At 40.2% G+C, this 27,873-nt stretch overlaps 1 protein-coding gene across 1 annotated transcript; it reads right to left on the bottom strand.

Annotated features, from left to right (window-relative positions):
• Window positions 1–354: 354 nt before the first annotated feature.
• On the bottom strand, window positions 355–15,006 carry LOC103346750 (uncharacterized; the record flags this gene model as incomplete). The annotated part of the gene is made up of 7 exons (XM_089316289.1): window positions 355–475; window positions 3,182–3,291; window positions 5,417–5,578; window positions 6,953–7,234; window positions 11,290–11,466; window positions 14,026–14,212; window positions 14,897–15,006. Coding segments are annotated over 7 exons (1,149 nt in total), but the record flags the coding sequence as incomplete, so codon positions are not given.
• Window positions 15,007–27,873: the final 12,867 nt, after the last annotated feature.

The following is a 27,873-nucleotide window of genomic DNA, read 5'->3' as shown; positions in this document are numbered from 1 at the left end:
TGGAATCCCCTGGCATGTTTCTAACTCTACCATTTGGGGCAAGTCAGCTTGAGCATGTCCCAAATTGTACATCCCTTCCCTCTCTTATTCCCACTCTTATGTTTAACAGGGATCACGTTGACTATGAAGTCTCTTAATGCTCCTGAAATCCGGGCCTCGCCTTACATTTCCATCACTTCACAGGTGTAAGTTTGAAACCTGAGGCCAGCTTGTGATGAGGGAACATACTGCTCCCTGGGCCCCTCACTGTGGTCCTTTAGACATGCCCTGGTCTCCCAGGTAGACACTGTGTGAACATTATTCATGATCCCACCAGTATGTCCATCTAGTTGCCATCAAAGGCACTTAAATGAATCATGGTACCTGAAACTTTCTGGTAGTGGTCCCTATATTCTGGGTGATCTCTGATGGTGGAAGTGATGCTGTCTCCAAAAATCTCAGAACAGTGGTCAAGCAAGAATTGTACAAGAGCAACCTGAAAAAAAGAGCAAAAAGTGGTTGATGTAGGTTTACTTTGGCATCAAGAGAAATCATATTTTGTATATGAATCTTGGGTCTTACAAAAATTTGAAAAGCAGAAGAGAAAAATTCAGAGCTGTCATAAAATACATAAACCTATTTTCTATATGAAATGTCAGATTCTTTGAGTTTTAGGGGACAAATCTTTAAGTACTTCTAGTCAATGCATTAACATTATTATTTCTGGCTTAACTAGTTTTTAGCATTTTATTTCAATGACAATATGTTTAGAAATATTTTAATTCAATTAACATTCCCTAGGATAATTGCAATGAAGATGTGTATTCTTGTCCTAAAATTTGTAAAGGACCCAGTAGATACACATTTGGAAAATTCACTTCCTGTGTAAAGTGTTGTCAACATGTGGAGCAGGGTATCTCAGTGTGTTCTTCTGACAAGAAAGTAGGCTGTTGGAGGGGCTGGTGCTGTGGCATAGCAGGTAAGCTGCCACCTGCAGTGCCGGCATCCCAAATGGGTGCTGGTTCGAGGCCTGGCTGTTCCAATTCAGATCCAGCTCTCTGCTATGGCCTGGGAAATCAGTAGAGGATGGCCCAAGTCCTTGGGCTCCTGCATCTGCGTGGGAGACCTGGAAGAAGCTCCTGGCATCAGAATGGCACAGCTCTGGCCATTGCAGCCAATTAGGGAGTAAACTAGCAGATGGAAGACCTCTCTCTCTCTCTCTCTTTCTCTCTCTCTCTCTGCCTCTCCTCTCTCTCTGTGTAACTCTGACTTTCATATAAATAATATAATAAATCTTTATGAAAAAAGAAAGTAGGCTGTGGAGACAGAAATTTCTGATAGTGTGTCTTTGCACACTGTCATACATCACCCCAGCCTTGCTTTCCAGATCAGCTTGGGGAAAGGCTAATGTCCTATTTGGCATATAGAAGCTCCCAATTACACATCCCAGCGGCAGAGATGAGCCCATTATTATTCTGAATCACAATTAGCACAGAAAGTTCATAGCATGTGTCCTTATTTTCCAGGCCTACTAAGCAATTTCACTCAGCTCCTTTGGTATTGTAACTACTGAAATTATTATATGATCAAAGCTTGGCCTGGAACGATTGTTAAATATCAGATGAGACTCAAATTTAAAACTTGTTTTGTCCAAATTAATTTCTATCACATCGTTTCACCTTCCCCTCTGTGATATCTTCAATCTGGTGTTCTGATCTTTCATAGGAATGAAATGCTCCCTGCTCCCAAAGTCCTACCTAATGCCTCACCCACCCGTAACTACAACAAAGGATAAATAGCTGCCTCTGCAGAGGAGTACCTAACACGTGCAATTAACAAATACTCCATCAGAACTAAGATACTAAATTTTAGAATCAAAGTGGAGACTGTACTCCATAGGAAATAAAAATCACCTTTTTCTCCCATTCCGTTGCTATATCTAGGATGCTGGCAACTGGTGGCCATAGAAGACTTGGGGTAATGCACCATGCCAAGTTAGAACTTGTCATCTCCTTCGAGGGTGATTTCTGTGAAATCTTGTGTAAACAGCGAAAGAGAGATTGCAGGAGATGAACGTTTGGTTTGGGCAGCTGTGCTAAAAGCCTGAAAACAGAAAAAGGCATCATTAAAGCAAGAATTTTAACTCAGGATGTTTTCCTCTCAAACAGGAAAAAAATCTTCTATACCATTGGTAAAATACAACAAAAATAGTGGAGAAAATGTACCAAATTATCTTTGAAATATTTTGTGTGACTTTTATTACATCCTGTGTTCAACACAGCAAATACTATTCATATCTAAGTTAACAGAAGCATACTTGAAACATTCTTCCACTTTAGAATGTGGCCAATTATAAAGCCTACTGAATGAAAACAGAAGTGGAAACAATGCACTCTTCTGATTTATAAAGCAATAGCACAAGAATGCTGCTTTGTGACAAGAGATAAAAGGTCTTCATTTATCTTGAGTGACAAGCCAGGTATGAATCCTAGGAAAATGTTTTGTTGAATTCAATTCTTGATCACCTGTAGACTTCTCTGGTTCACTATCTATTTGGCACCATTAAACAAAAATCACCAGCTGATTTGTCCTCTACCAATGGATTTACTGGGGCCGGGGCTGTGCACAAAGGGTTAAAGCCTAGCCTGCAGTGCCTGCATCCAATACTGGCTCTGGTGTGGGTCCTGGCTGCCCCATTTCCCATCCAGTTCCTTGCTAATGTGCATGGGGACGCACTGAGGATGGCCCAAGTTTTTGGGACACTGTGCCCACATGGTAGACCTGGAAAAAGCTCCCTTGATCCTTGCTTCGAATCAACTCAGCTCCGGTCATTGCAGCCATTGGGGAGTGAACCAGCAGATGGAAGGCCTCTCTCCTTCCTCTGTCTCTACCTCTCTCTGTAACTCTTTCAAGGAAATAAAATAAATGTTTAAAAAACCAATGGATTTACTCCTGTATCAGTGTCATATATTCAGGATGTGTACAAAGATGAAGGATGTTAGGAGAGAAACAAAAGCTGAAGGGCAGTAGCAAGGAATGCATTTCTTTCTAAACTGGTGTCCACATGTGTGACAAAATCAAAGTGCTGATATTGGTGATAATTTAAGTGGATAAAAGGATAAATTTCAAGCTGATACTTTGCTGAGAGAATGTTGCTTGTACTTTTGTGGCATACGGAAAAGAGTAAGTATCACATCTTTACCTCTTACTCATGGCTATCTTGGCTTCCTCATTTCCTTCATCCAGAACACCAATGAATTTTTCATAGAAATTGACTGTAAGTATGCTTCCAGGTATGTTTTGAAGTAAATCCTTTTATAGATAAAAACATGTATTATTCTCATGGAACATGCATGTGTTAGCATCCTAAAAATTAAACAGTGACGTTTAATCCTCAACTGCTTCAGTGCTACCCAAACTGATTCACACAGAGCTTGGCTACAACTCTCCACCAATTTCAAGATGTAGCAGCATGAGCTTGGATTTCCCGATGAAATGCATCAGCATAAAATCAGGGTGTGGATAGCAGCGACTCTGAAAAACAGTCTCCTCTCATATCTGACACTCCCTTTTTATGTACGATTGAGGAAACTAGTACAGAGTTATAAGATCTCATGATACACCATTCTTGCTTCTGTTGTTTTCTTGACATAAAATGGAGTGCACACATTTTACCTGTTCATTTCAGGTCATGACATTTTAGTTCTTAACAGGAATGGTTCAAATCAAGTAATACCCCCTCTCATGCATTTCTGCTAATACAGAAGTGAGGGTTCAGCCCTCTACCTTGAGCTGTGTGCGCAAGGGAAGAAACTTCCACAACAAACTCAGCCTTCTTTCCTTTTTAGAAATTCTGTTCAGTTTTACATAGAAATTTCTTTCGTATGTTACTGAATTTTCCATACGTGGCTACAAGTTATTTTTTACACGCTTTGCTGGAATCAGTAAGTGGTATTCACTACATTATTGGTGTGCAACAACCTCCTGCAGGAGACAGGCATCAGTTTTTGTACCATGGAACATGCTATGAGTCTGGAGAAGAGAAGTGCTAAACCTCTGACTGGCTCTGCATTTAGGCAGGCCTGGGAACATCTTTGGCTAATGTGTACTAAACTCACATGAGGTGGCATCCCATCTTCTTTCTAATTTTCTGGTCCCATGATTTTGAGCCATTGGTGGCATAAGTGAGTGGACTCAGAACACAACCCAAGCAAAAACTGCCAAATCTATTTGCACTATGCAAATAGATTATTCAATGAAAAAAATCATTGTGGTACTGATCCTATAGCTTTTATAACCTAGAAGAATTCCCCAGCGTTTGACATGGTATTATAAAGGCCCAGATTGCAAAGTCTTCAGAGGAATGGTCTTGAACCTGACTTGAATATCAATTTCATTTTATGAACATACCTTTCTGAGGCCAACACTCACTTTGTTGTTTTTATTATGGTGTATAACATGTGGTCAGTTACCAATCATTACTGAACATGTGCTACTTATCTGACAGAAAAAGGGGAATTCGGAGATAGGGAAGCCCGTGTCCAAATCTCAAGGAATTTTCAGAAACATGTATAGGTTCACAGCTATTATTAAATACCAAAACTGATGGATTACATTCTTTCTATGTTCTACTACTTCCCCTTATGGATATGCACCTGCGTATATTTGGCTTAGCTCTTTTATTTCCAAACACATTTGTTTTTCATGGATCCATTGAATGCTTGCAGTATCAGACTAATTGTATCTACCACATTTGCATTCATAGTTTGACTTCCAAATCAAGTTTTGGTGGCAGTAAATTTCTCAGTATTCCTTGCAGTGGGCTGTGTGGTAAACACAGTCATAACTGGACCAGCATTCCAGAGTTAGTAAACATGGAGGAAGGCACAACTGTTGGAACAACTCAAACGACTTTGAATATGAAGGAGTAAGCGACAAAGGAAAGCATGATGAAGAAACAAGTGGACATTCAGATGTGCCTTTTGGCTGTTGCTGATTCATATTAGGAAATTGTGTGCTTGCCACAGAAATCTTCTCTAACAGTATTCAAATTCTTGATAAGTGTTTTGTTTTGCTTTGTTTGAAGATGGACATGTGCTAGAAAAACAGGGTAAAGTCATCAGATAAAAGATGCTGCTTTGGGTCACCATTCTTCATGGAGAAGGGTATGTTTTGGCATTGTTTTGTGAATAGTATTAACAATGCTACAGTATTTCCCATAGAGTGGGAAGGAGAGCGAAGTCTCTGAACTCAAAGCAAATGTAAACTATGAGGTTTTGAACAGCCTGGAGACTGTCTTCACTTAATGTGCAGTTTGTGTCATGTTTTTCAGAACCTGAATTCTTTATGCCTATTCATGGCTTGGGATACACTTGGTGAAAATAATGCAACACTGGGCTTCCATACCATGCATGGATGATGTCAGTACTTCCCCTACCTTCAAGACAGTTGCTACCACAATAGGGCATGCGTTTTCCCAGTCGACACACTCTCTGGAATTTAATTTCTCCTTTAGAGCTAGACAGTCTTTAAAGGTGGCACATTTGCTGAAGATGGCCTTTGTGGCAGGACCTTTTTGATCAATTATGAAAAGCATATCCTATGAGTAAAATGGAAGAAATGATATTATATGACATTTCATATCCATAAGCACAGAAAGCCAGTGTATCCTGTTACAGCATTGGTGAGGTTTCAGGTCTGCAGGCACATAATGACATCAACACTGAAAAATTTTATTTTGTTATATCTCTACATTTTGGAACACCAACCATTCATATTCATATCTGATATACCACAAAAAACAACTGAGGTATAGATCTTACAATACGGCTCTTTCTGGGAATTTTATACTTTACAATCCAAATTCTCTGCTAGAAAACTGCTATTGAATCATCCTCTTGTAAATTACTGTTCTGTGCTCAATCTTCTCAAATATCAGTGATTATCCCAAGTGCAGCATCTTTGTGCTAACTGCATTTCCAAATTTGTTATCTTACTGGTGACTATACACTTCATCTCTATCCTCCTATAGTTTCAATTCTCTTTTTAAACTAGGCTTAAACCTGTCATCTTGCTGAAGCCTTCTTTGAATGCATTCCCTGCTCACCAATATTTCATTTGCTACTGCTCTATCTTCATGTCTAGTGCAGAAGAGGAATAAGCATCATAATAAGACGACCCAGGGCATTGTGCACTCATTTAATCAGTGACACTAGACAGAACAGAACACTAAAGCTTCACTTTATTCATTTGGTGAGATGTGGATGACGACACACGTAGATGCCCCCTACACTTTTTGTGAAAGAGCTAAATCTAGTGCAATATATACCGGGTATCTAAACTGGTGAAGTTCCTTGAATACGGAGTAAAATTCTCTAGACTGCATGTTTAGCTGGCGAGATAATGGACGCTCACAAAATGTTATCACTGGAAGCTTTAATATAATTCTCAGTTACACAGACCCAAATCCGTATATTTCATTTTACAGGATGTGTTAGGATGGAAAGATGGGTACATATTGGAGGGTGAATTTTTGAGTTGAAGCACTTCAGAGGGAAAGAAATACATGTGAGATACGATAAGTTGTCCAAGTGAGTATCCTACACTAAGAGGAAATGAAAGAAGACTTCAGCTGAGCAGAGAGTTCAACTTCTGAAGAAACCAGCAAGAGAGTGTGAAGGGGAAGTGGACTTAGACTCAGACATCCAGAGCACATGCTAATTTCTCTGCACAGGTGTGTGTGGTATTTGCTGATGCCAGTAATACAGAGTCTGTTTCTATCTGTTATCTTTGCCTCTTCACAGGTCAATAACTAAATCAGACTATTCGATGTGCAGTGTGGACAAAATTTGTCACACAAAGCCAGCAGCTCTCTCATGATTTCTGCCTTTGAGGACACACATGAATGAGGAAACATTGCCTCACCAAGTACGCTCAACAACATTGGGCCATAGAACACTAAACTGAGACTTACCAAAACTGGCTTTGGCAGCTTGTCATTTTTGCACACATCTTGCAGGGGGGACCCAAATAGTGGTGCTTGCTGGGATATGGGCAGATCAGGTGCTGGTGCTGGTACCAACTTGTTGTGGTTTCTGCCTAAGACATGCTGACACAGCCTCTTTTTAGTGGGATGCTGTTTTTGAGTAAGCTTTATGTGAGAATCTGTGGAAGAAGTGAGATGGTTAGATGCAGAGTTCCATTCATGGAACCTCATTTCTACCATTTCTAGATGACTGTACATTTCCTGAATTGGCTAGAAAAAAATGAGTCAGCTGTTGCATAGAAAGGTCTATATTCTGAAATTTGTTTCAAAACACACATTCGTGTGCTAAGAATGCATTCTCATTCCCCACCACTTAGGAATTAGTGAAATCTAGAACCTGAACAGACTTGGGTTCAATTCACACTGTGGGAGTACTTCCTTGAGTGCCAACCACAGCCTGTTGTATCATATTAGGAAGTGCTTGGTATGCTGAGGTACAAATATCCTGATGTTAACTGTAATCAGTAGGCTCATGGGTCAGATATCTTTCCAAATATTCATAATCACATGCTTTCAAAGTAGGGTTTCTACGTCTTGAGGTTTCCTCCATCATTTTGAATGACATGCATTGCCAAGTATCTCACATCAGAACTCTGTCATTTCTGACACAGCTTCACTCAAGAGGGCTGGCAGCATCAAGTCACAATCCTTGGTTGCGTGGGATGATCCTCCATTGCCTTTTCATTCTAATCCCTGGCCAAGTAAACCAAATCATTTTGACTAGTCAGCAACGTCAGCAAAGTCAGTACTGACCAACAGCTGCTTTTCAAAGCAAAAATAGCTGACGTTAAAGTGTCTCCTATGCAGCTGTGCACACTTTCTCAATAAGTTGCATTAATTTTTCATCCTATAAACTCACTTACCAAGTACCTTCCATTTTCACCTGCATAGCTGAGATATAACCTGATTAACTAATGGGCAAGGTTTCTCTAGAAAAGTTTTATCACACTTCAGTTCATGGAGTACATTATCATTGCACATATGAGATCATAGTGGTGAGTCAGAGAAAACAAGATGACTCTATTGGGCAAGCTAATCAAAATTTGGTGATTTTCAAATTGCTCATCTTAGACGTGATTGATGCTACTTACATCTTTGGGGACTTGGTAATAGAATACTCAACAGGCTTCTTACTCTTGGCATCCTTGACGAAAGCAACTTTCTCTCTCATTCATTTGACCCAAGAGAGCCTACACCTCGTTCTCCTCCCCCAGTAGTACATTTCATTCCAGTTCTCCATCTCATTTAGTAGCCTCTGGGATAGATACACAGTCATAAAACAATGCCACCTCTACCCAGAACTCATACACCTACCATTTTCAAATGAAGAAGGAAGAAACCAAATACACAATTAAATTGTTAAATTCACCCAATTCTTGGATGTCAACTTTTGTCAATGTTTGCTTCAGTTACACATGAACATATAGCTTGATTCATTTTACACAACTGGTGTCCCTATTCTTGGACATGTATGAACAGTCAAATTGTCAGTTGATTGCAGGCCAATGAGTAGCCCAGATGTGATCAGAGTGATCAGGTGAGCTTCTACACAAATACTAAAAGAAATAAGTAGTCAGAAAAATGTTTACAGGGGCATGTGTTATGTGGCAGTGTGGTTAGTTGCCATGCAGTCATCTCATATTGTAATGCTGATTCAAGTCCTGGGTATTCTGTTCTTCATCCAGATTCCTGCTACTCCATCTGGGAAAGCAGCGAAGTGGGGCCCAAGCGCTCAAGCTACAGCAACACATTTGGGAAAACTACTTAAAGCTCCATTGTCTTAGCTTTGACCAGGCAGGCTGGCCATTGCTTCTATTTTAGGAATAAATCAATGGACGGAAGATCCCTTTCTTTGTCTCTTTCTCTTTTTCTCTGAAATGCTGCCTTTGAAATATGCCTTTTACAAGTGGTCACACACATGAGATAAATTACATAATCACTATTTCTTCCATAAGAATATTTACTATGATACCGTAAATCTCCCCCCCCCCCGCCTCTGCCTCTGTAACTTTGCCTTTCAGATAAATGTCTTTTAAAAATGCAACACTGGGAGCCAGTATACAGGTGCAATGTGCTGAGCCACTGCCTGTGATGCTGGCATCTCTTAGGAGTGACAGTTCATGCCCTGGCTTCTCCATTTCCAACCTACCTCCCTGCTACTGGCCTTGGAAAACAGTGTAAGATGTTACAAGTGCTTGGGTCCCTGCCACCCATGTGAGAGACCCAAATGAAGGCCCTAGTTCCATCTTCTGCCTAGCCCTGTGCTGGCCATTGTGGCCATCTTGGGAGGTAACCAGCAATTGGAATCTCTCCCCCTTCTGTAATTTTTTCAACATAAATATTTTAGAAGTTACAGTACCACAATAAATTCATATTTATGTTTTATAACATATGAATAGGATAATTTGAGGAACTAGGAAGGGAAAGACATCCAGTTGAAAAGACATAAGAGCAGTAGATTTTCTGCCAATATTGATGAAGTAATTAATATAAACTTTATTGTGAAGCAAGAATAGAAGAATGGTGAATTCATTTATGCTTCACGGAAATTTGATGGAAACAATGCCACAAAAAGTCAACTCTGTGCAAATGGGTCACTCATCTCAAGAGAGGAACAGATGATGGAGAAGAAAAAGCCAGCAATTACAGATTATACATGTAAATATGCAAGGAAAAATGAATCTTGCCCACACCCTATTTGAGGAGACTGACAAAGCAATATCCAGAGGCAACGGCATAGACATTTACGAAGTTGTGGCTTTCACAATTTTACAGGGAAACTCATGTTCAAAGCAAAGGACGGAAAACACTATCAAAAATGGTATGTCTCGACATAATGTTCCTCATCATAATTTTTTTGCCAGATATACATCTATTATGTGATAGAATGTGAGGATTTAATTTAATCTCAGAGAAAGCCTGCAAACATTTTGGATAAATAGTTATCAGCAAAACAATAGAAGAAACAAAGGAAAAGCAGAGTCCATGCTTATATTGAAGGTTCTACTCTTTTATATCTTAGAAAATGGACGTAAAGCTGGGTAGGTCCCTACCAGTTATGGGCTTGGCATCATCCTTCAGTTGTGCCTGTTTGTCCATTGATATAATTGGCATCAAACTAATTTCAAGACTTTGTTGCATTTCTTCTGTTGAAGGAAAAACAGGTTTTTTAGTACAAATACTCTCAGATATCAGATGCATCTCAACTTCTAAAGAAATAGATATTCCTACTTATGTCCCAAAAACAATGTTATGGTCATTAGAACTGGAAAATGAAAAAAATAGGAAGGAACTCTTCATACGTGTGCCAAAATATCCACCCCTACAAAATGGGCAGTTGGCTCTCGGCTGTATTACCTTGCTTTGAATAGTATTAGTTTCTAGGCTCACAGAAACTTCTCCTAGCCCTATTCATGCTTTTGTAAAGTAAATTTATTTTTACAACCATTGCCCTATTTTGTGCTAAGGATATCCTAAAACGCAAATATCCAGTTATTTCTATTTTGTGATACCAAACTGAGACTGACAGAGAATATTTGCCAAAGATAACATCATTGGTAAATGATGGCACAGGTTTTGGCGCTCTTTACATCAAACCGAGTGCTTTTTCCGAGATTGTATTCCTTTAGTAACTCCTTCAATGGGCACTACAAAACTGTTGCCTCAGGTCCTACAGAGTGTGAGGTGGGAGGCAATATTGTAGTCCCTCAAGGGAGTTTTACACTAACACACTTATTAAATGTCTGACAACAATCTTGTGGAGAATGAAATACTGAAAGTATTACTTTAAATTGATGCCAAAGCAATTTTCCATTCTGTGTATGTATGCCTGGGATAAAGGGAGGATGCATTACTTTGAATTCCTTAGCACTGAAATAAAATGCTATTGTAATTCTGTGTTGCCACAAAAATCTGTGAGGTACCCTTACACATATGGGATCTGCTTAAATTTAGTTAAAACGTGTTTCCGAAGTATTATCACATGATGTCTTTCATGCAGTTATAATTTGCATCAGTAACTATATTAGGTCAAAGAATTCATGGTATCTTCTCTTCATTCACAAGACAATAGGAAACCATTCCTGGTCTGTTCTGGCTTTGGGACAGAGCAGACACAGCTAAGGGCTATGCACTCTTGTCCTTGGGATTGGCCCTGGGAACCAGGACAGACACTGTCTAAGTACCACCCACGATCTCTGGGGACCTTGTTGTTTATTTCTCACCACAGCCAGAGAAATTTAACTGCGGACCTGCCGTGCTCTCACTGTGGTCACAATCACGGAGCTCTTACCAAAGCTGTGTTCATGCTTTGTGGTGTCAGAATTGAAGGGGCTCTTCCCAAAGCTGGTGGGAGAAATCAGGCTGCTCTCCATCTGGCGCGCAATGATGTCATCGCTGTGTATGCAGAGGCAATTTTTGATAGGAGAATCAACAAGAGAAATCTGTGACATGAAAAAGAGGAAAAACAGGGTTGTCTTTTTTTATTTTTTTTATTATTTTTTATTTTTTTTTATTTTTTGACAGGCAGAGTGGACAGTGAGAGAGAGAGAGAGACAGAAAGGTCTTCCTTTGCCGTTGGTTCACCCTCCAATGGCCGCCGTGGCGCTGATCCGATGGCAGAAGCCAGGAGCCAGGTGCTTCTCCTGGTCTCCCATGGGGTGCAGGGCCCAAGCACTTGGGCCATCCTCCACTGCACTCCCGGGCCACAGCAGAGAGCTGGCCTGGAAGAGGGGCAACCGGGACAGAATCCGGCGCCCCGACCGGGACTAGAACCTGGTGTGCCGGCGCCGCTAGGCGGAGGAGTAGCCTAGTGAGCCGCGGCGCCGGCCAACAGGGTTGTCTTTTAAATTTGGTATAGTTATAAATCATGTGATAAATAAATTTGGACATTACAGAAATATAAAAAAGCAGGACTTTTCAAAACTTGAATTGATAAAAAAAAGTGCGTCAGCTTTCCACATAAACAATGATAGCTGCAAGAATATTTTCTAACTCATCTTTTTTTTTTTTTTTTGACAGGCAGAGTGGACAGTGAGAGAGAGAGAGAGAAAGAGAGAGACAGAGAGAAAGGTCTTCCTTTTCTGTTGGTTCATCCCCCAATGGCCGCTGCGGCCAGCGCTGATCTGAAGCCAGGAGCCAGGTGCCTCTCCTGGTCTCCCATGTGGGTGCAGGGCCCAAGGACCTGGGCCATCCTCCACTGCACTCCTGGGCCACAGCAGAGAGCTGGACTGGAAGAGGAGCAACCGAGACAGAATCCGGTGCCCCAACCGGGACCAGAACCTGGTGTGCTGGCGCCGCAGGTGGAGGATTAGCCTGTTGAGACGTGGCACCGGCCTCTAACTCATCTTAAAGTACTTCTCATCAGAAGACTTACAGACTGTGGCCTAGCTCAGTCAATAATCTTTAGATATCACTAAATTCATCAGTAAAGTTATAATTTTCAATTAACCTTTATGGGATGTTTTGGGTTAGGATGCATACTATCATCTAAGTTTTGTAAACCACCCAATAGACAAAGCCGTGTGAAGTGCACTTATCAAATGAGGTGTCTTAAACATGGGAAGCAGAGACTCTGGGCGAGTCCTTTGGAAAGAAAGGAACCAGCTGTGAGATAAAGTCTGCTAGTTTAGCTGCAGTTGCTAACAGGATTGCTGTACCTCAACCCAGCCTTACATACCGGAGGATCTTGGGGAAGAGCTATGATTGATCTGGAATGCTGCAGTTCCACTAGAATGCTCTGGGAATTTCAGCTCATTTTCAGATTGCAGTAGCCAAAATGAAAGGATAGATGGGCATGAGTCTGAATGTGCCACAAATGGCAGAGGAAGTCACTGTGTGGAGCTACATGTGCTCATCTAGCTCAAGCCAACCAGGAAGTCAATAGTGAACTCAGGAGATGGTCATTATCACCAGTACCACTGCTCAGCAGAGGAAATCCTGGTGTGGAAACCTTGTCCAATTTCCCACAACCCTCAATGATGGCAGCCAGAGTTGCACATCGGTTTGCCCAATTACGAAGACCAGATTCCAGGTTATATAACATGAGCTGCTTCTCTCTCTGTGGTTTAATCACATCAGTGAGTTATCTCCTGGATTGGAAAGAAGTGTCTCAATATTATCAATTCTCTGCTTAGAACCCACATTTCCATAACTTCCAGAATAGAATAAATAACCTTGACACTCCAAAGTGGTTTTTTGGGTTTATTTATTTATTTTTTTTATTTTGACAGGTAGAGTGGACAGTGAGAGAGAGAGACAGAGAGAAAGGTCTTCCCTTGCCGTTGGTTCACCCTCCAATGGCCGCTGCGGCTGGCGCGCTGCGGCCGGCGCACCACGCTGATCCGAAGCCAGGAGCCAGGTGCTTCTCCTGGTCTCCCATGGGGTGCAGGGCCCAAGCACCTGGGCCATCCTCCACTGCACTCCCTGGCCACAGCAGAGAGCTGGCCTGGAAGAGGGGCAACCGGGACAGAATCCGGCGCTCTGACCGGGACTAGAACCCGGTATGCCGGTGCCGCAAGGCTGAGGATTAGCCTAGGGAGCTGCGGCGCCAGCCAACACTCCAAAGTTTTATTAATTTTTTGCTCTATAATTTTGCCCATCAGAATTCATTTCCTGGGGGCCGGGGCTGTGGCGCAGAGGGTTAACAACCTGGTCTGAAGTGCTGGCATCCCACATGGGAGCTGGTTCTAGTCCTGGCTGCTCCTCTTCCAATCCAGCTCTCTGCTATCGCCTGGGGAAGCAGTAGAAGATGGCCCAAGTGCTTGGGCCCCTGTACCCATGTGGGAGACCTGGAAGAAGCTCCTGGTTTCGGATCAGCTCAGCACCAGCTATTGTGGCCATCTGGGGAGTGAACTAGCAGATGGAAGACCTCTCTCTTTGTCTCTACCTCTCTCTGTAACTCTGCATTTCAAATAAATAATGAAAAAATAATTCATATCCTGAATTACATTTTCCAAAAGGTATTCTGCTCCTCAGAGTACAAAAATAAAGCATCCTATTACCTCCTGGTTCTCTTCCAGTGATGAGATTCTGGAAGTTGATGGCCAATGGGAAAGCATGCTTGGAACAACGCACAATGGTGAGTTCAAAGTTGTCTTTGGATGTAATGAGGAATGTTGAAAAATTTTGGGAAAGAACCCCAACATGTACCACAACATATCACTGGCTTTTGGAAAGTGTCTTGAGAGTCTGTAGATAGAAAATACAATCTTAAAGCAAGACATTTGACAAGGAAACAGTAAGTACAGATAGACAACAGAATATTTTTAATTCCATTGACACAACCCAGTGCAAATACAGGGAAATACAACAATGTCTTACAAACATTGCCTGCAAATTTGTTGAAACCCCAACCATATATTCTAATTTTGGCAACTTCTCGTATCTAAATTAACAGAAGTATACTACAAACACTTTTTGCATCCCTGAACATGCTCAACTACAAGCTCACTGAAATTAAATGACACTTTAATTGAATGGGAGAATAAGACAGGAATGCTGCCTCATGGCAAAAGCCTATTATCTAACAGACTCACCGCAGGCATTAATGCATGGAAAAATCAGTCACTGAATTCAATTCCTTAATCACATGTAGCCTTATCTGCTTAGGTAACTTTGTGACAATGTTAGTATTGATAATTGGGTAATTTGGTTTAATAGCATCTCTTTGACCCATGGATTTCCTCACTGATGACAGTGGTAATCCTGTATGTCCATTGAAACTGGCTACCATGTGTGTGACAAAATCAACAATTTCATGTTGGTTAATGCTTTACTGGATAAGGCTCCAACACAGAAGCTAATAGTTCTGTGAGAAAATGTTGGTTGTATATTCCAGACATGCCCAGAGTAGAGAAATTATCACATCGTCACCTTTGGATTGTAGTTATTTCTTTATCCTCATTTGCATCAGCAAGAACACCAAGCCCCTGATCCCAGAGACTGGTCACAAATATACTTTCTTTGTTAGCTTGCAGAAAAACCTTAAAAAGATGGAAAAATAAGCCACATTAACTTGTTGGCAAATACATATTGGAGAAATTACAAAGAAAACATTCTGCTGAAAGATTCTGTTTACTTTCACTTTCTTCACAGCTATACAAGCTGTCACCTACCTTGAAGGTGGGCCTTTAATTTTACAGTGATTCGCACATGCAGAAACGACTCTTCTGAATGAAATTAGAAGCTTAAAGTAGACTTTGGTGGGCAGTGTTGGGGATTGGGAACAAGGCTTGTCCTGTTGTATGGAACTTGTTTTTATGGGCATAGCAAACCTGTGCAAACTGATAGTCTGGTAATAATTTACCCCAAGTCAGAGTATTTCTTGAAAACAAATAAACATTTACAGTTTGCTTGATTATTTCAGAGTTATGCCTTTACTTCCTCCAAATCTTCAAAGAAATTATGTTTACCAGTGATAGAAAATAAAGAGAAGAATATTGCATGGTGATCCATGTTCCCAGAAAAGCAAAATTCAATCACCAATAACTTCATCAAGTCTAAATGCATGCACATGATCAAATATTCTCATCCACAATTAAAATTAAGGGAATACCAGACAATATTTACTCTATACACCTCCTATCCATGTGCTTACAGTTGGGGTATCTTGGGGAATTTTTAAGAACAATGCTTTTAAGCATTTGAAAGGTCCTGAATCAAATGAGCTAAAAACACAGGCATTCACATCCACATGGAAACTGGAGATGGGGCCTTCTGACTTTAACTACAGGTACTCATTGAGAGAAGCTCTTCACAATAACCAGTGCTTCCACTTTTATGCTATCTAAATCTCCTACTGTTTAACATAAGCAGAAGATTGAGGAATGTGTTCCTATCCTAATGGGCAACCTCATGCCATTCAGTATATTCCCTTATGTTGGAAATTTTGTGCATTTTTCCATTCATTTCATTTCATTTTCATTCATTGTAACTCAAATATTTGCTTACTATCGTAGACTTCTGTAACAGTTTTCAAAAGCTTAATGTGAATTTTATTTTGAAAACTGGGCTTTCATTAAGAAGACATGGTAAAAATCCAATACAATAGTATTGGGGGACTTAAATACTCCTCTCTCAGAAATGGACAGATCAACCAGACAGAAGATCAACAAGGAAACAGCAGATTTAATCAACACTATAGCCCAAATGTATCTAATACATATCTACAGAACTTTCAATCCTACATTTAAAGACTTTACATTCTTCTCAGCAGTGCATGGAACCTTCTCTAGGATTAACCACATAGTAGGCCATAAAGCAAGTCTCAGCAAATTGAAAAGAATTAGAATCATACCATGCAGCTTCTCAGACCACAGTGGAATGAAGGTGGAAATTAGCAACTCAGGAATCCCTAGAGAGTCAGGCACCAAACCCACTTTGGTTATCATGGACATATACTGAGACAATGAAATGTAGGATTCAAAACTGAGCTTTTCAGAAGTTTAGCATCCATTTGCAATGCTGTCGGTGAACAAGAAAATAGTTCCCTCCATCCCTCACACTCATAGGCTGCTTCATAAAAATAGGGACAATTTGCAGAAAATCACCTAATAGGGCTGAAGAGGATTTGAGATAGTATCTACTGAACTATCTGAACCACAAAAGGTAGAGTTTCAAATGAGACAATATGTAACTAAGAAATTGTAACAACATCAGAGAGATCCACAATGAGGTCTGGATCTGAGATCCTCTGAGAAAATAAAAAGCTTAAAGATGACAAATAAACAGCATGAGTGGACAGTCACAGGTCTTAGCAATTGCACTGAAACAAACTTAAAGGGAAATCAATTTTTTTTTAACTTTTATTTAACGAATATAGATTTCCACAGTACAGCTTATGGATTACATTGGCTCCCCCCCCCCAATGACTTCCCTCCCACCCGCAACCCTCCCCTTTCCCACTCTCTCTCCCCTTCCATTCTTATCAAGATTCATTTTCAATTCTCTTTATATACAGAAGATCAATTTAGCATACATTAAGTAAAGATTTCAACAGTTTGCACCCACATAGAAACACAAAGTGAAAAATGCTGTTTGAGTACTCGTTATAGCATTAAATCACAATGTACAGCACATTAAGGACAGAGATCCTACATGAGGAGTAAGTGCACAGTGACTCCTGTTGTTGACTTTACAAATTGACACTCTTGTTTATGGCATCAGTAATCTCCCTATGCTTTTTTTTTTTTTTTTTTGACAGGCAGAGTGGACAGTGAGAGAGAGAGACAGAGAGAAAGGTCTTCCTTTGCCGTTGGTTCACCCTCCAATGGCCGCCGCGGCCAGCGCGCTGCGGCCGGTGCACCGCGCTGATCCGATGGCAGGAGCCAGGAGCCAGGTGCTTATCCTGGTCTCCCATGGGGTGCAGGGCCCAAGCACCTGGGCCATCCTCCACTGCACTCCCTGGCCACAGCAGAGGGCTGGCCTGGAAGAGGAGCAACAGGGACAGAATCCGGCGCCCCGACCGGGACTAGAACCCGGTGTGCCAGCGCTGCTAGGCGGAGGATTAGCCTAGTGAGCCGCGGCGCTGGCCCTCCCTATGCTCTTGTCATGAGTTGCCAAGGCTATGGAAGCCTTTTGAGTTCACCGACTCTTATCTTATTTAGACAAGGTCATAGTCAAAGTGGAAGTTCTCTCCTCCCTTCAGAGAAAGGAAGGGAAATCAATTTTAATATTTATTTTAGTGACACAAGGGCAATATGGCAGAATAGGAAGGGAGCACACTGATAGTCTGGGAAGAGACAGTTTAATAAAAGTGGAGATACTGCAGGTTCAAGGAAGAGTTGGGGAAGAAACAGCAGAGGAAACTCTTCTGGAAATAGTGATTCACAGTGGACCTGCATGGAGGGTGCAGGAGCCAACCCCAGAATCTATGCACCAGCACTGGAATGTGAAGTGAGCCGAACCTCAGTAGCCCGAGACACCAGAGGGAAAGCAGAAGGAGGAGCCTAGAGGGAACGAAGCTTGAAGCCCTGTGGGGGAAAGTTCACCAGGCTAACTAGAGGAGAGAGGAAATAAAAAAAGGGACCGATACGGACACGAGTCTCTCTCTCTCTGCTCACTTCTCAAAGGCGAGCAAGACAAAGAGCAGGTGCCATTTTGGACATACATAAAAGCTGTGTGACCTCAGGGCTGTGCCTGCCCTCGTTCAAGCAGGAAAACCTGACCCTGGGGGTGGTGAAATAACAGGAGGTTAGAACCTAGTGAATGTGTGGAGCTAATGAACTGAGACTGTGAAAAAAGAGACGGTAGGCGAGAACACTCACAGAGTTCACGTGAGTACTCTCCAGAGACGCTACAATTCGGTAACCTTGGCAAACCTGTGAGAGACAGCAGGGGAATTTGAGCCCACACTGAGGGCAGAACAGATTCTTTGTGTGGTCCTTGGGAAAGAGCAGGCAAATGTTATACCTACAGGAGCCAGAGTACGGAAGCTGTGTGGGATTACTTCTCTTCTGAATCAGAGAGAGAGAGAGAGAGAGAGAGAGAGAGAGAGAGAGAGAGAGAGATTTACCATGACTAACCTGGGTGTGTCACCTTTGGCACACCCTTAACCCTGAAGAACCAGAGCTCTCTGGCAACACCCATCTCAAGCCTCTAAGGCTCCATCAAAAGCAGACAGTCCACGTAATACAGTCATAGTATAACAACAACAAAAAAAACACCACCGCGAGGGAAGAAGAATCCAAAGAATATCTCCACAACGCCAAGCGACAAACACAGAAACTGAGGAAACAAGAACAAGGAAGACATTATGACGCCCACAAATGAACAAGACACCCCAAGCCAAGATTATGAAGATGATGAGATAGAAGAAATGCAAGAAACGGATTTCAAAAAATTTATGAAAAGAATATTTGATCAGCCCTTGCCCTGACTGTTGATGAACAACTTAATACGTTATCCCTCTTAGTATTTTTTTCGTTTGTTCTATTAATACTTTTAGTTGAATACTATAATCAATACACAGTTATTCTTAAGTGTTGAAACTTAACTGAAAAGTGATCGCTGTTAAATATAAGAGTGGGAATAAGAGAGGGAAGAGATGTGCAATTCAGGACATGCTCAAGATGACTTACCTCAAACAGTAGAGTTAGAAACATACCAGGGGATTCCAATTCAATCACATCAAGGTGGCATGTACCAATGCCATCTCACTAGTCCAAGTGATCAATTTCCGTTCAAATTGATCATAATGATAGGACTAAGAGCCAAAGGGAGCACATAAACAAGACCAGTGTCTGCAAATACTAACTGACAGAATAAAAAAGGGAGAGAATGATCCAACATGGGAAGTGAGATACCCAGCAGACTCATAGATGGCAGTGTACTAAACAGCACTCTGGCCTCAGAATCAGCCCTTAAGGCACGCAGATCTGGCTGAAAAGCCCATGAGAGTATTTCAGGCATGGAAAGCCAAAACACTCTGGCAAAACAAACAAACAAAAAAAACACCTCAATGAAAGATCTCCGCGAGTGAGATCCCAGTGGAAAGAACAGGTCATCAAAGAAGGAGGTACCTTTCTCTGAAGGCAGGAGAGAACTTCCACTTTGACTACGACCTTGTCTAAATATGATTAGAGTCACTGAACTCAAAAGGCTTCCATAGCCTTGGCAACTCATGACAAGAGCCTAGGGTGATTACTGATGCCATAAACAAGAGTGTCAAATTGTTAAGTCAACAACAGGAGTCACTGTGCACTTACTCCTCATGTAGGATCTCTGTCCTTAATGTGCTGTATATTGTGATTTAATGCTATAATGAGTACTCAAACAGCATTTTTCACTTTGTGTTTCTGTGTGGGTGCAAACTGTTGAAATCTTTACTTAATATGTACTAAACTGATCTTCTGTCTATAAAGAGAATTGAAAATGAATCTTGATAAGAATGGAAGGGGGGAGGGAGCGGGAAAGGGGAGGGTTGCGGGTGGGAGGGAAGTTATGGGGGGGGGGAAGCCATTGTAATCCATAAGCTGTACTGTGGAAATTTATATTCATTAAATAAAAGTTAAAAAAAGAATACTTGATCAGCCCTTGTCCTGACTGTTGATGTACAATTGAATACTTTATCTCTTTTAGTACTTTTTTTGTTCTACTTAATACTATTGGTAGAACTCTGTTAACACACAATTATTCTTAAGTGTTGAAACTTAACTGAAAAGTGATCTCTATTAAATATGAGTGGGAATAAGAGAGAGAGAAGATTTACAATTTGGGACATGCTCAAGCTGACTTGCCCCAAATGGTGGAGTTAGAAATGTGCCAGAGGATTCCAATTCAATCCCATCAAGGTGGCATGTACCAATGCCATCTCACTAGTCCCAGTGATCAATTTCTGTTCACAATTGATCATACTGATAGGACTAAGAATCAGAGAGATCACACAAAGAAGACTAGTGTCTGCAAATACTAACTGACAGAATAAAAATGGGAGAGAACGACCCAACATGGGAAGCGGGATACACAGCAGACTCATAGAATGGCAGATGTCCTAAACAGCACTCTGGCCTCGGAATCAGCCCTTAAAGCATTCGGATCTGGCTGAAGAACCCATGAGAATATTTCAGGCATGGAAAGCCAAGACACTCTGGCAAAAAAACAAACAAACACCTAAATGAAAGATCTCTGCGAATGAGATCCCAGTGGAAAGAACAGGTCATCAAAGAAGGAGGTACCTTTCTCTGAAGGGAGGAGAGAACTTCCACTTTGACTATGACCTTGTCAAAATATGATCAGAGTCAGCGAACTCAAAAGGCTTCATAGCCTTGGCAACTCATGACAAGAGCCTAGGGTGATTACTTACACCATATACATTGTTAAGTCAACAACAGGAGTACTATGCACTTACTCCTCATGTAGGATCTCTGTCCTTAATGTGTTGTCCAATGTGAATTAGTGCCATAACTAGTACTGAAACAGTATTTTACACTTTATGTTCTGTGGGGGTGCAAACGGATGAAATCTTCACTTAATCTATGCTAAATTGATCTTCTGTATATAAAATTGAAAATGAATCTTGATGTGAATGGAATGGGAGAGGGAGAGCGAGAGATGGGAGGGTTGCGGGTGGGAGAGATGTTATGGGGGGGAGCCATTGTAATACATAAACTGTACTTTGGAAATTTATATTTACTAAATAAAAGTTAAAAAAATCAAAAAATATTTATTTTCATTTAATTGAAAGATAGAAATACAGGGAGAGGGAGAGAAAAAGAGATCTACCATCCATTGGTTCATTCCCAGTATGGCCAGGCTGAAGCCAGGAACTGTAAGCTTCTTCCGGGTCTCCAGCACAGGTGCAGTGGCCCATCTGCTGCTGCTTTCACAGAGGCATTAGGTAGGAAGCTGGATGAGAAGTGGAGCATCTGGGGCTCAAACTGGCACCCATATGGGATGCCAGTATTGAAAGAAGGGGTCCAACTTGTATGCCCCCCCTTAGAGTAATCCTGTTTTAATTCATTACTTTCATTTGCATTGAATTTTTATCATGATCTAACTGCTTGACTTAGCAAATGTTCTCGAAATCTGTTAGTTAAATTTTTCTGAAAGAAGATGCTCTAAATTTTTAAATTTCACATTTTGTTACTTGTAGTCCTGGGTATTGTGAAAGTGCCTCCGCAACCAACAGTAATACTTAAGTCACCCAAATCAGGAATATCAGGGGTACTTAACATAAAATATCTTGGAAGGTACAAACACTAGGTTTTAGTTTTAGCTTTCATTGGAAGATTTCCTTGTTTTATCAGATATCAGAAAGTCCTTCCACAGAATTTTAAAATCCTCCTATAAATTAAAAAAAAGAATCACTCTTAAAATGTTAATAATTGTTTTCTAATTTCTGTGGTTTTGTATTACATGTTTTCAAGACATTCAGGTAGTATGAAATTTAAAAAGAATTATTAAGGATACATTCATTTCTTCCTGATCCTGTTTTCCTTCTGGACAAACACATAAATTCAAGCAGAGTCAGCTTTTTGCTAGTAAACAGCATTTTAAAAGTAAATCAGGCAATAGTTAGCGAAAGTGTAATTGTGAGATGATGTTGACAAACGAAGACCCAGGAAAATGTGGCTAGTTCTGGAGTTTAGAAACAATTAGGAGACAATAGAGATGCTCAAGTTATGGCACAGCTGCAGTTATTATTATGCTGCCCTTTGAAATAAGGAAATATGCTAGAAATAGAAAATCTGATAACAGAAATAGAAAAAACTTTTAAAATGAAATTTTTAAATCTGAATATATGAAAGAAAAATTTAGTGGTTCAGCTTAAAGGCATGACTGATGTGATAAATGGAATAGTCAGCGACTCTGCAAATAAATCAAGAAACTGTATCCTGTCTAAAGAAGCAAACAAATCCAGAATAGTAACACAGCCTTGAGGAAATATATAAAACCTAAAAGGTGTAATATCTATGAAACTGGAATTCCAGAATGACAGAAAAGAAAACGGGGAAGGAAAAGTTTGAGTAACATATTTTCAATTTACTTAATAACAAGAGCTGAAATTTTTCAAAGTGTGTCAAAAACAAAGGCTTACAGATAGAAGTTCAAAACATTTCAAATAGAATAGACTCCAAGAAAAGCACATATTTACTCAAGTTCTTGAAAGTTAAACATGAAAAAAATCTCAAAAGCAGTGGAGAAAAAAGCAAAAACCACAGAGGTAGATGATACTGATACCCATTAGGAAGTGAGTGGAATCGGAAGTGAGTGGAATGTCTTTACTGTGCTGAATGGAAATATTTCCTTATTTGAGCAAAAATATCTTTCTGAAGTAAAATTGAAATACAGGCTTTTCAATTTATTGGTATGAGAATTTAATGAAAAGAAATGGCAAGCTAAGTTTCAGTAAGTTGAAATACCACAGCATCAGAAGGAAACTGATTTTCAGAAATGAAGGAAAGCATTATTTATTTTACATAAGTTATTTATATATCAATTTGAATTTTAAAATGTTCAAGATGATTTTTCTTCAAAATTTCATAATATAACCACTTGCCACAACTGACTGGAAAGCAGGCAGACAGAAAATGTACTCCCATTCAGGAAAACTTTATGCTTATCTCCTTCAAGCAATGCATCTGGCAGTTGAAAACAGGTTGGAAAAGGCATCTATTTGCTATTTGCTACAAAATAATTTTAACACCACTTTTACCTCTCACAACACCATCCTGTGTGACCTGGGACTGTGGTAAAGAACAAAGTAGCACAAAGTATCTGAAATATCATGGCCATGCTTATGAACGTCTTAGCTGCTACACTGCACTTTCAGAAAGCAGTTTACACAATCAAAGCTATTCTAAAATAACAGCATAGAAACAAGGACGTAGACAGACACAGATATGGATCTCCCCAAAGCATCATCCCTCCCAGTTCAGTTCCTCGCATTCCATAGAAAGACAGACTCTGCCTGAGTCTTCTGTATCTGCTATAACAGCTCAATGTAAAACCTGACCCTGGAGAAGATACTGTCTCAGAAAGTGGGCATCCACGGGCAAACCAGCAGAAGCGGAACATGAAGTGTAGATTACAACATACTCCCAATGTTCAGTGTACATATGAGAAAGAAATGGTTCCTATGCAAGAAAATACCCTGATTTTTGGAAATATGCACTTATTTTGCTTTGGGAACATATAATTTTCATTATAGTCAAAGGCTTATTGACTTCTTTAAATAAAAAGTTCAATAAACAAAAATATGAAGGCCATAGTCCAGCAGGAAAACAGAAACATTAATTAAAGGAAAAGATATTTAACTTCATGCATACAATTTTAAAATATATCCCAAATCATTAAAACTAAAGAAATATATGGCTCCTCTCTGTTTGATAAGTGTTTAAAATAAATTTCACAAAAATATTACATTTGCAGCATTTGAGATAAAGGGTGCCATGGGACTGGAATCGTGGTGTAGCAGGAAAAGCTTTTGCCTGACACACTGTCATCACATATAGACAATCGTCCATGTCCCTGCTGCTCCACTTGCAATCCAGCTCCCTGCTCTTGGCATGCGAGAAGCAGCAGATGATATCCCAAGTGTCACCCATGTGAAGACCAGGATAAAATTTATGGCTCCTGGCTCCTGGCTTTGGACTGGCCCAGCTCTGGCTTTTGCAGCCATCTGGGGTATAAGTCAGCAGATAGAAGTTCTCTCTCTGTAAATATGACCTTCAAAAATAAATTATTTTTAAAAAGATAAAAGTTGACAGCATAGGTAGCTGGCTTTTGAAACTAGGCTTATGCATACACCTATATAGACAGAGTAACAGAGAAAATAACCAGTAAGGCCAATGGGGGATAACGACACCAAGCTTGCAAATCTTGGCAAAGTGTATATGGTATATAGTATTCATTATACTAATTTTTACTTTTATAGATGTTCACAGTTGTCTTCAAATAAAAATAATTGTAAAAAGCCATTGAAACTGGAATTAGTAAAAACACTCTAAAAGTAATGTCAATTGAGTGGACACATTAAATTTGTTAAAAATGCTAGCTCGTAAAAACCACTTAATTAAAAAAATCACTCTATTTTATGGCCATTTCACAAATTGAAGCCATTCTAATCTTAAGCATTACAGTTAACATGGATTCCTCTTGCTTTGCATTGCTGAGTGTTTTCTTTTTGTATATAAAACTGAACACGTGCATGTGAAAATGCACTTCCACATTGTATTTCCTAAACCTTGGCTTTCTTTCTCTTTCTGTTATGTCTTTCCCTCACTCCCTATATCTGCATTTTTCTGTGTCTCTGTCTCTATCGCCCTTTATCCTGTCCAAATCAGGAAATTAAGTTTAGTTTTGATTTCTTTTTTTGGCAAAAAAATAACAAAAACCTTTTTATTTTTAATTAACAATAATTATTTGTATTTTAGGGTATAGTGTGAAATTGCAATAAAGTGTACTTTTAAAGACATTGTAAAAAGAAATTAAACAATAGGTGTAGTTTGGTGCAAAAATTTCGAAATCCATGCACAATTTTTTATAATTTGAATTTTCATGAACCTTAAAAATTTATAAAAGGTATACAAATTTCATGCAATTCATATATACAGATTTAGAAACATAATGATTCTTCCCACCATACTCTACTTCTAAAAACACTTACTGTGGTACTGTTGTTGATGTCCACAGCAAAAACATGGAGAAGAATGCCTTTGGGCTGATCTTCCTCTTGGGCTCGACTGATGTACCTAGTCAAATTCAATAATTCAAAATAGATAACTAATATTTCAAATCAATCCATGCTGCTAATATTCTCAATGCACATCATATAGATGGATTTAGCAAGATCAAAACATGAGTTGGAAAGATTCGCAAGAAATCAAGGCATGGCCCAGAAAAAGTAACTGGCTCCATGATGAGCAGTTTGGGTAGCAGGTGCACTCCATAAAATACTCTTCCTTAGACTGGAGGGCCTGGCACCTTCTCAGGTATGGATGTGGCAGTTTCTTTGATATTCCACAGAGTGACCTACAGTTATAAGGATTTAATACATGTTGAGAATACTGCTATCTCCAACCCATAGGTTGGAGAGAAGGAGAAGATGAGAGTGGCATCTATGGCTCCAAAATGATAAACAAAACTTGTGTATAAATTTGGGGACTTTACTTTTTATTTTTCAGGTCTATTATTTTTAGCTGCTTTTTAAACATTTTATTGAAAAATATGATACATATCAAGAAATGCACATAACTGTACAGATAACCAAGGTTTTTGTCCTCTGAGCACACTCATAACCAATACTCAAATTAAGAACAGAATACAGAGCCGGCGCCGTGGCTCAATAGGCTAATCCTCCACCTTGCGGCGCCGGCACACCGGGTTCGAGTCCCGGTCAGGGCGCCGGATTCTGTCCCGGTTGCCCCTCTTCCAGGCCAGCTCTCTGCTATGGCCAGGGAGTGCAGTGGAGGATGGCCCAGGTGCTTGGGCCCTGCACCCCATGGGAGACCAGGAAAAGCACCTGGCTCCTGGCTCCTGCCAGGATCAGCGCGGTGCGCCGGCTGCAGCGGCGGCCATTGGAGGGTGAACCAACGGCAAAAAGGAAGACCTTTCTCTCTCTGTCTCTCTCTCTCACTGTCCACTCTGCCTGTCAAAAAAAAAAAAAAAAAAAAAAGAACAGAATACTACTAGTACTAAGAGAGTCCTCACTACTCTTACTTATAGAAGCTTTAGGGTGAAATCAGTAAGCATATATGTGAAGATGGTTTTAGCTATTGTAAGCCTCAGTTTCCACAAGTGAAAAGGTGTTAAGTTGAACCACAGGGGACATTTAAGCTTGACATTCTATTCAAAAGTAAAAAGTATTATAATTCACTTTAAATTGTTTTGAAGATTATTGACATTTGGATAAACATGTTGGACCAGAGACAAGAATAACCCTTGTAAATGATAGCCATATTTACTTCTTCATACAGATTCAGAGTTATAATATGTTCAATGAGTTTTTAGAAGTTATAATTTTTATTAATATGATCATCTGATGAAAATCAGTTCATACTATGACTAATAGTCTCTCGTCTATATAACTGCCACATTTAATATCCAAACTGAAGAGGTTTCAAGGTTCAGTCATTGAAGTACTTATCACTTAACTGCTTTCACAAAATGTGCAATAAACACACAAAGCTGACCATTTATGATGCTTGTTGCATTCAAAATGTTGTGCAACAACCACATTGTCTTGCTCCCGAATCTTCAGTATCCCACAAGCAAACCCTGGGTGCCTGGAGCAGCCACTCCCCATTCTCTCCTCTCACCAGACCCTCTATAAGCTGCTCATCAGTTAATAGACATTCGATTACTAGCTATTTATGGATATTGTAAAGAACGCTGCTAGGATTATTTGTGCACAAAGTTGAGTGTGAGTTTATATTTTCATTGTTTTGGGGCCTATCCCAAAGAGTGCCATGCCTGACTCATATGGACCTCCTATGGCTAATTCATGCAAGAAAACAAGCTTTGCTGCCATGGCTGCCACATGTTCCATTTCTACCTGCAAACCTTTCTCCACTCCCCACTTCCATGGCTTCTCAAGACCTGGTTCATCAGGAGAGTGGAACCTTCATTGTCCTCAACTTGCGTAGGATAAAGGTCAGATTCTAATTACTCCTTCTACTCTTCACAAGAGTGATGAACTTGCAAAGCAAACGCACTAGATGCTGGGCATTGTTGTAACTGCCTTGGACGTGGTCACAAGAGAACAGATTAACGTGGTGCTCACACTTCCTCCTCTGTAAAAATATGGGTCTTACCAATTCTCTCATTAAAGTCTCCATATATTCCCAAAGAAAACTATTTTCTTTCCCTCGCAAAATAGTGAAGAAGTTAAGAAATGGGACTTGAAAACGTTTAGAGAAATCTCTTATGGAAAAGAGACAGGGAGAGTATGCTGCAGGAATGCGTTTCTACCCAATAAACATTGTTAGTATTTCTTTCAGCCAACAGTTGCATCAGAGAATAATTTCGTGAAAATTTTACTTGTCTCAATTTTAAAATAACCTGGGACAGTTTGCTAGAGTAGGATGAGAACTAGAGGAAAGTAGAGTGCTGAATCAGAATGTGCAAAGCATGTGTGAGACTCGGTGTGTGGTTGCTCAGAGCAGGGGTAGTGTTGCACGTTCCCTGTGAACACAAGAAGGCCAGCTCAGGTTGTTCAGGATAGAGATCCCCATTCCCTTTCTCATGCCAGACCCAAATGGGTATTGGTAAACTAACTCACATATGATGACTCAAACCTTTGATATGGATACTTACTTCTCTTCAGACAAAAATACAATAATCTGCGACACAACAATTCTCACAACCCATGGTTTGTTTGATCCAGAATCTTCAATATCCCACAAGCAAAC

Source organism: Oryctolagus cuniculus, chromosome 16, assembly GCF_051225735.1.
Source record: "Oryctolagus cuniculus isolate XC-2025 breed Fujian yellow rabbit chromosome 16, ASM5122573v1, whole genome shotgun sequence".
NCBI lineage: Eukaryota > Metazoa > Chordata > Mammalia > Lagomorpha > Leporidae > Oryctolagus > Oryctolagus cuniculus.
Note: the sequence above shows the minus strand (reverse complement) of the source record. Positions and strands in the feature narration are given on the sequence as shown.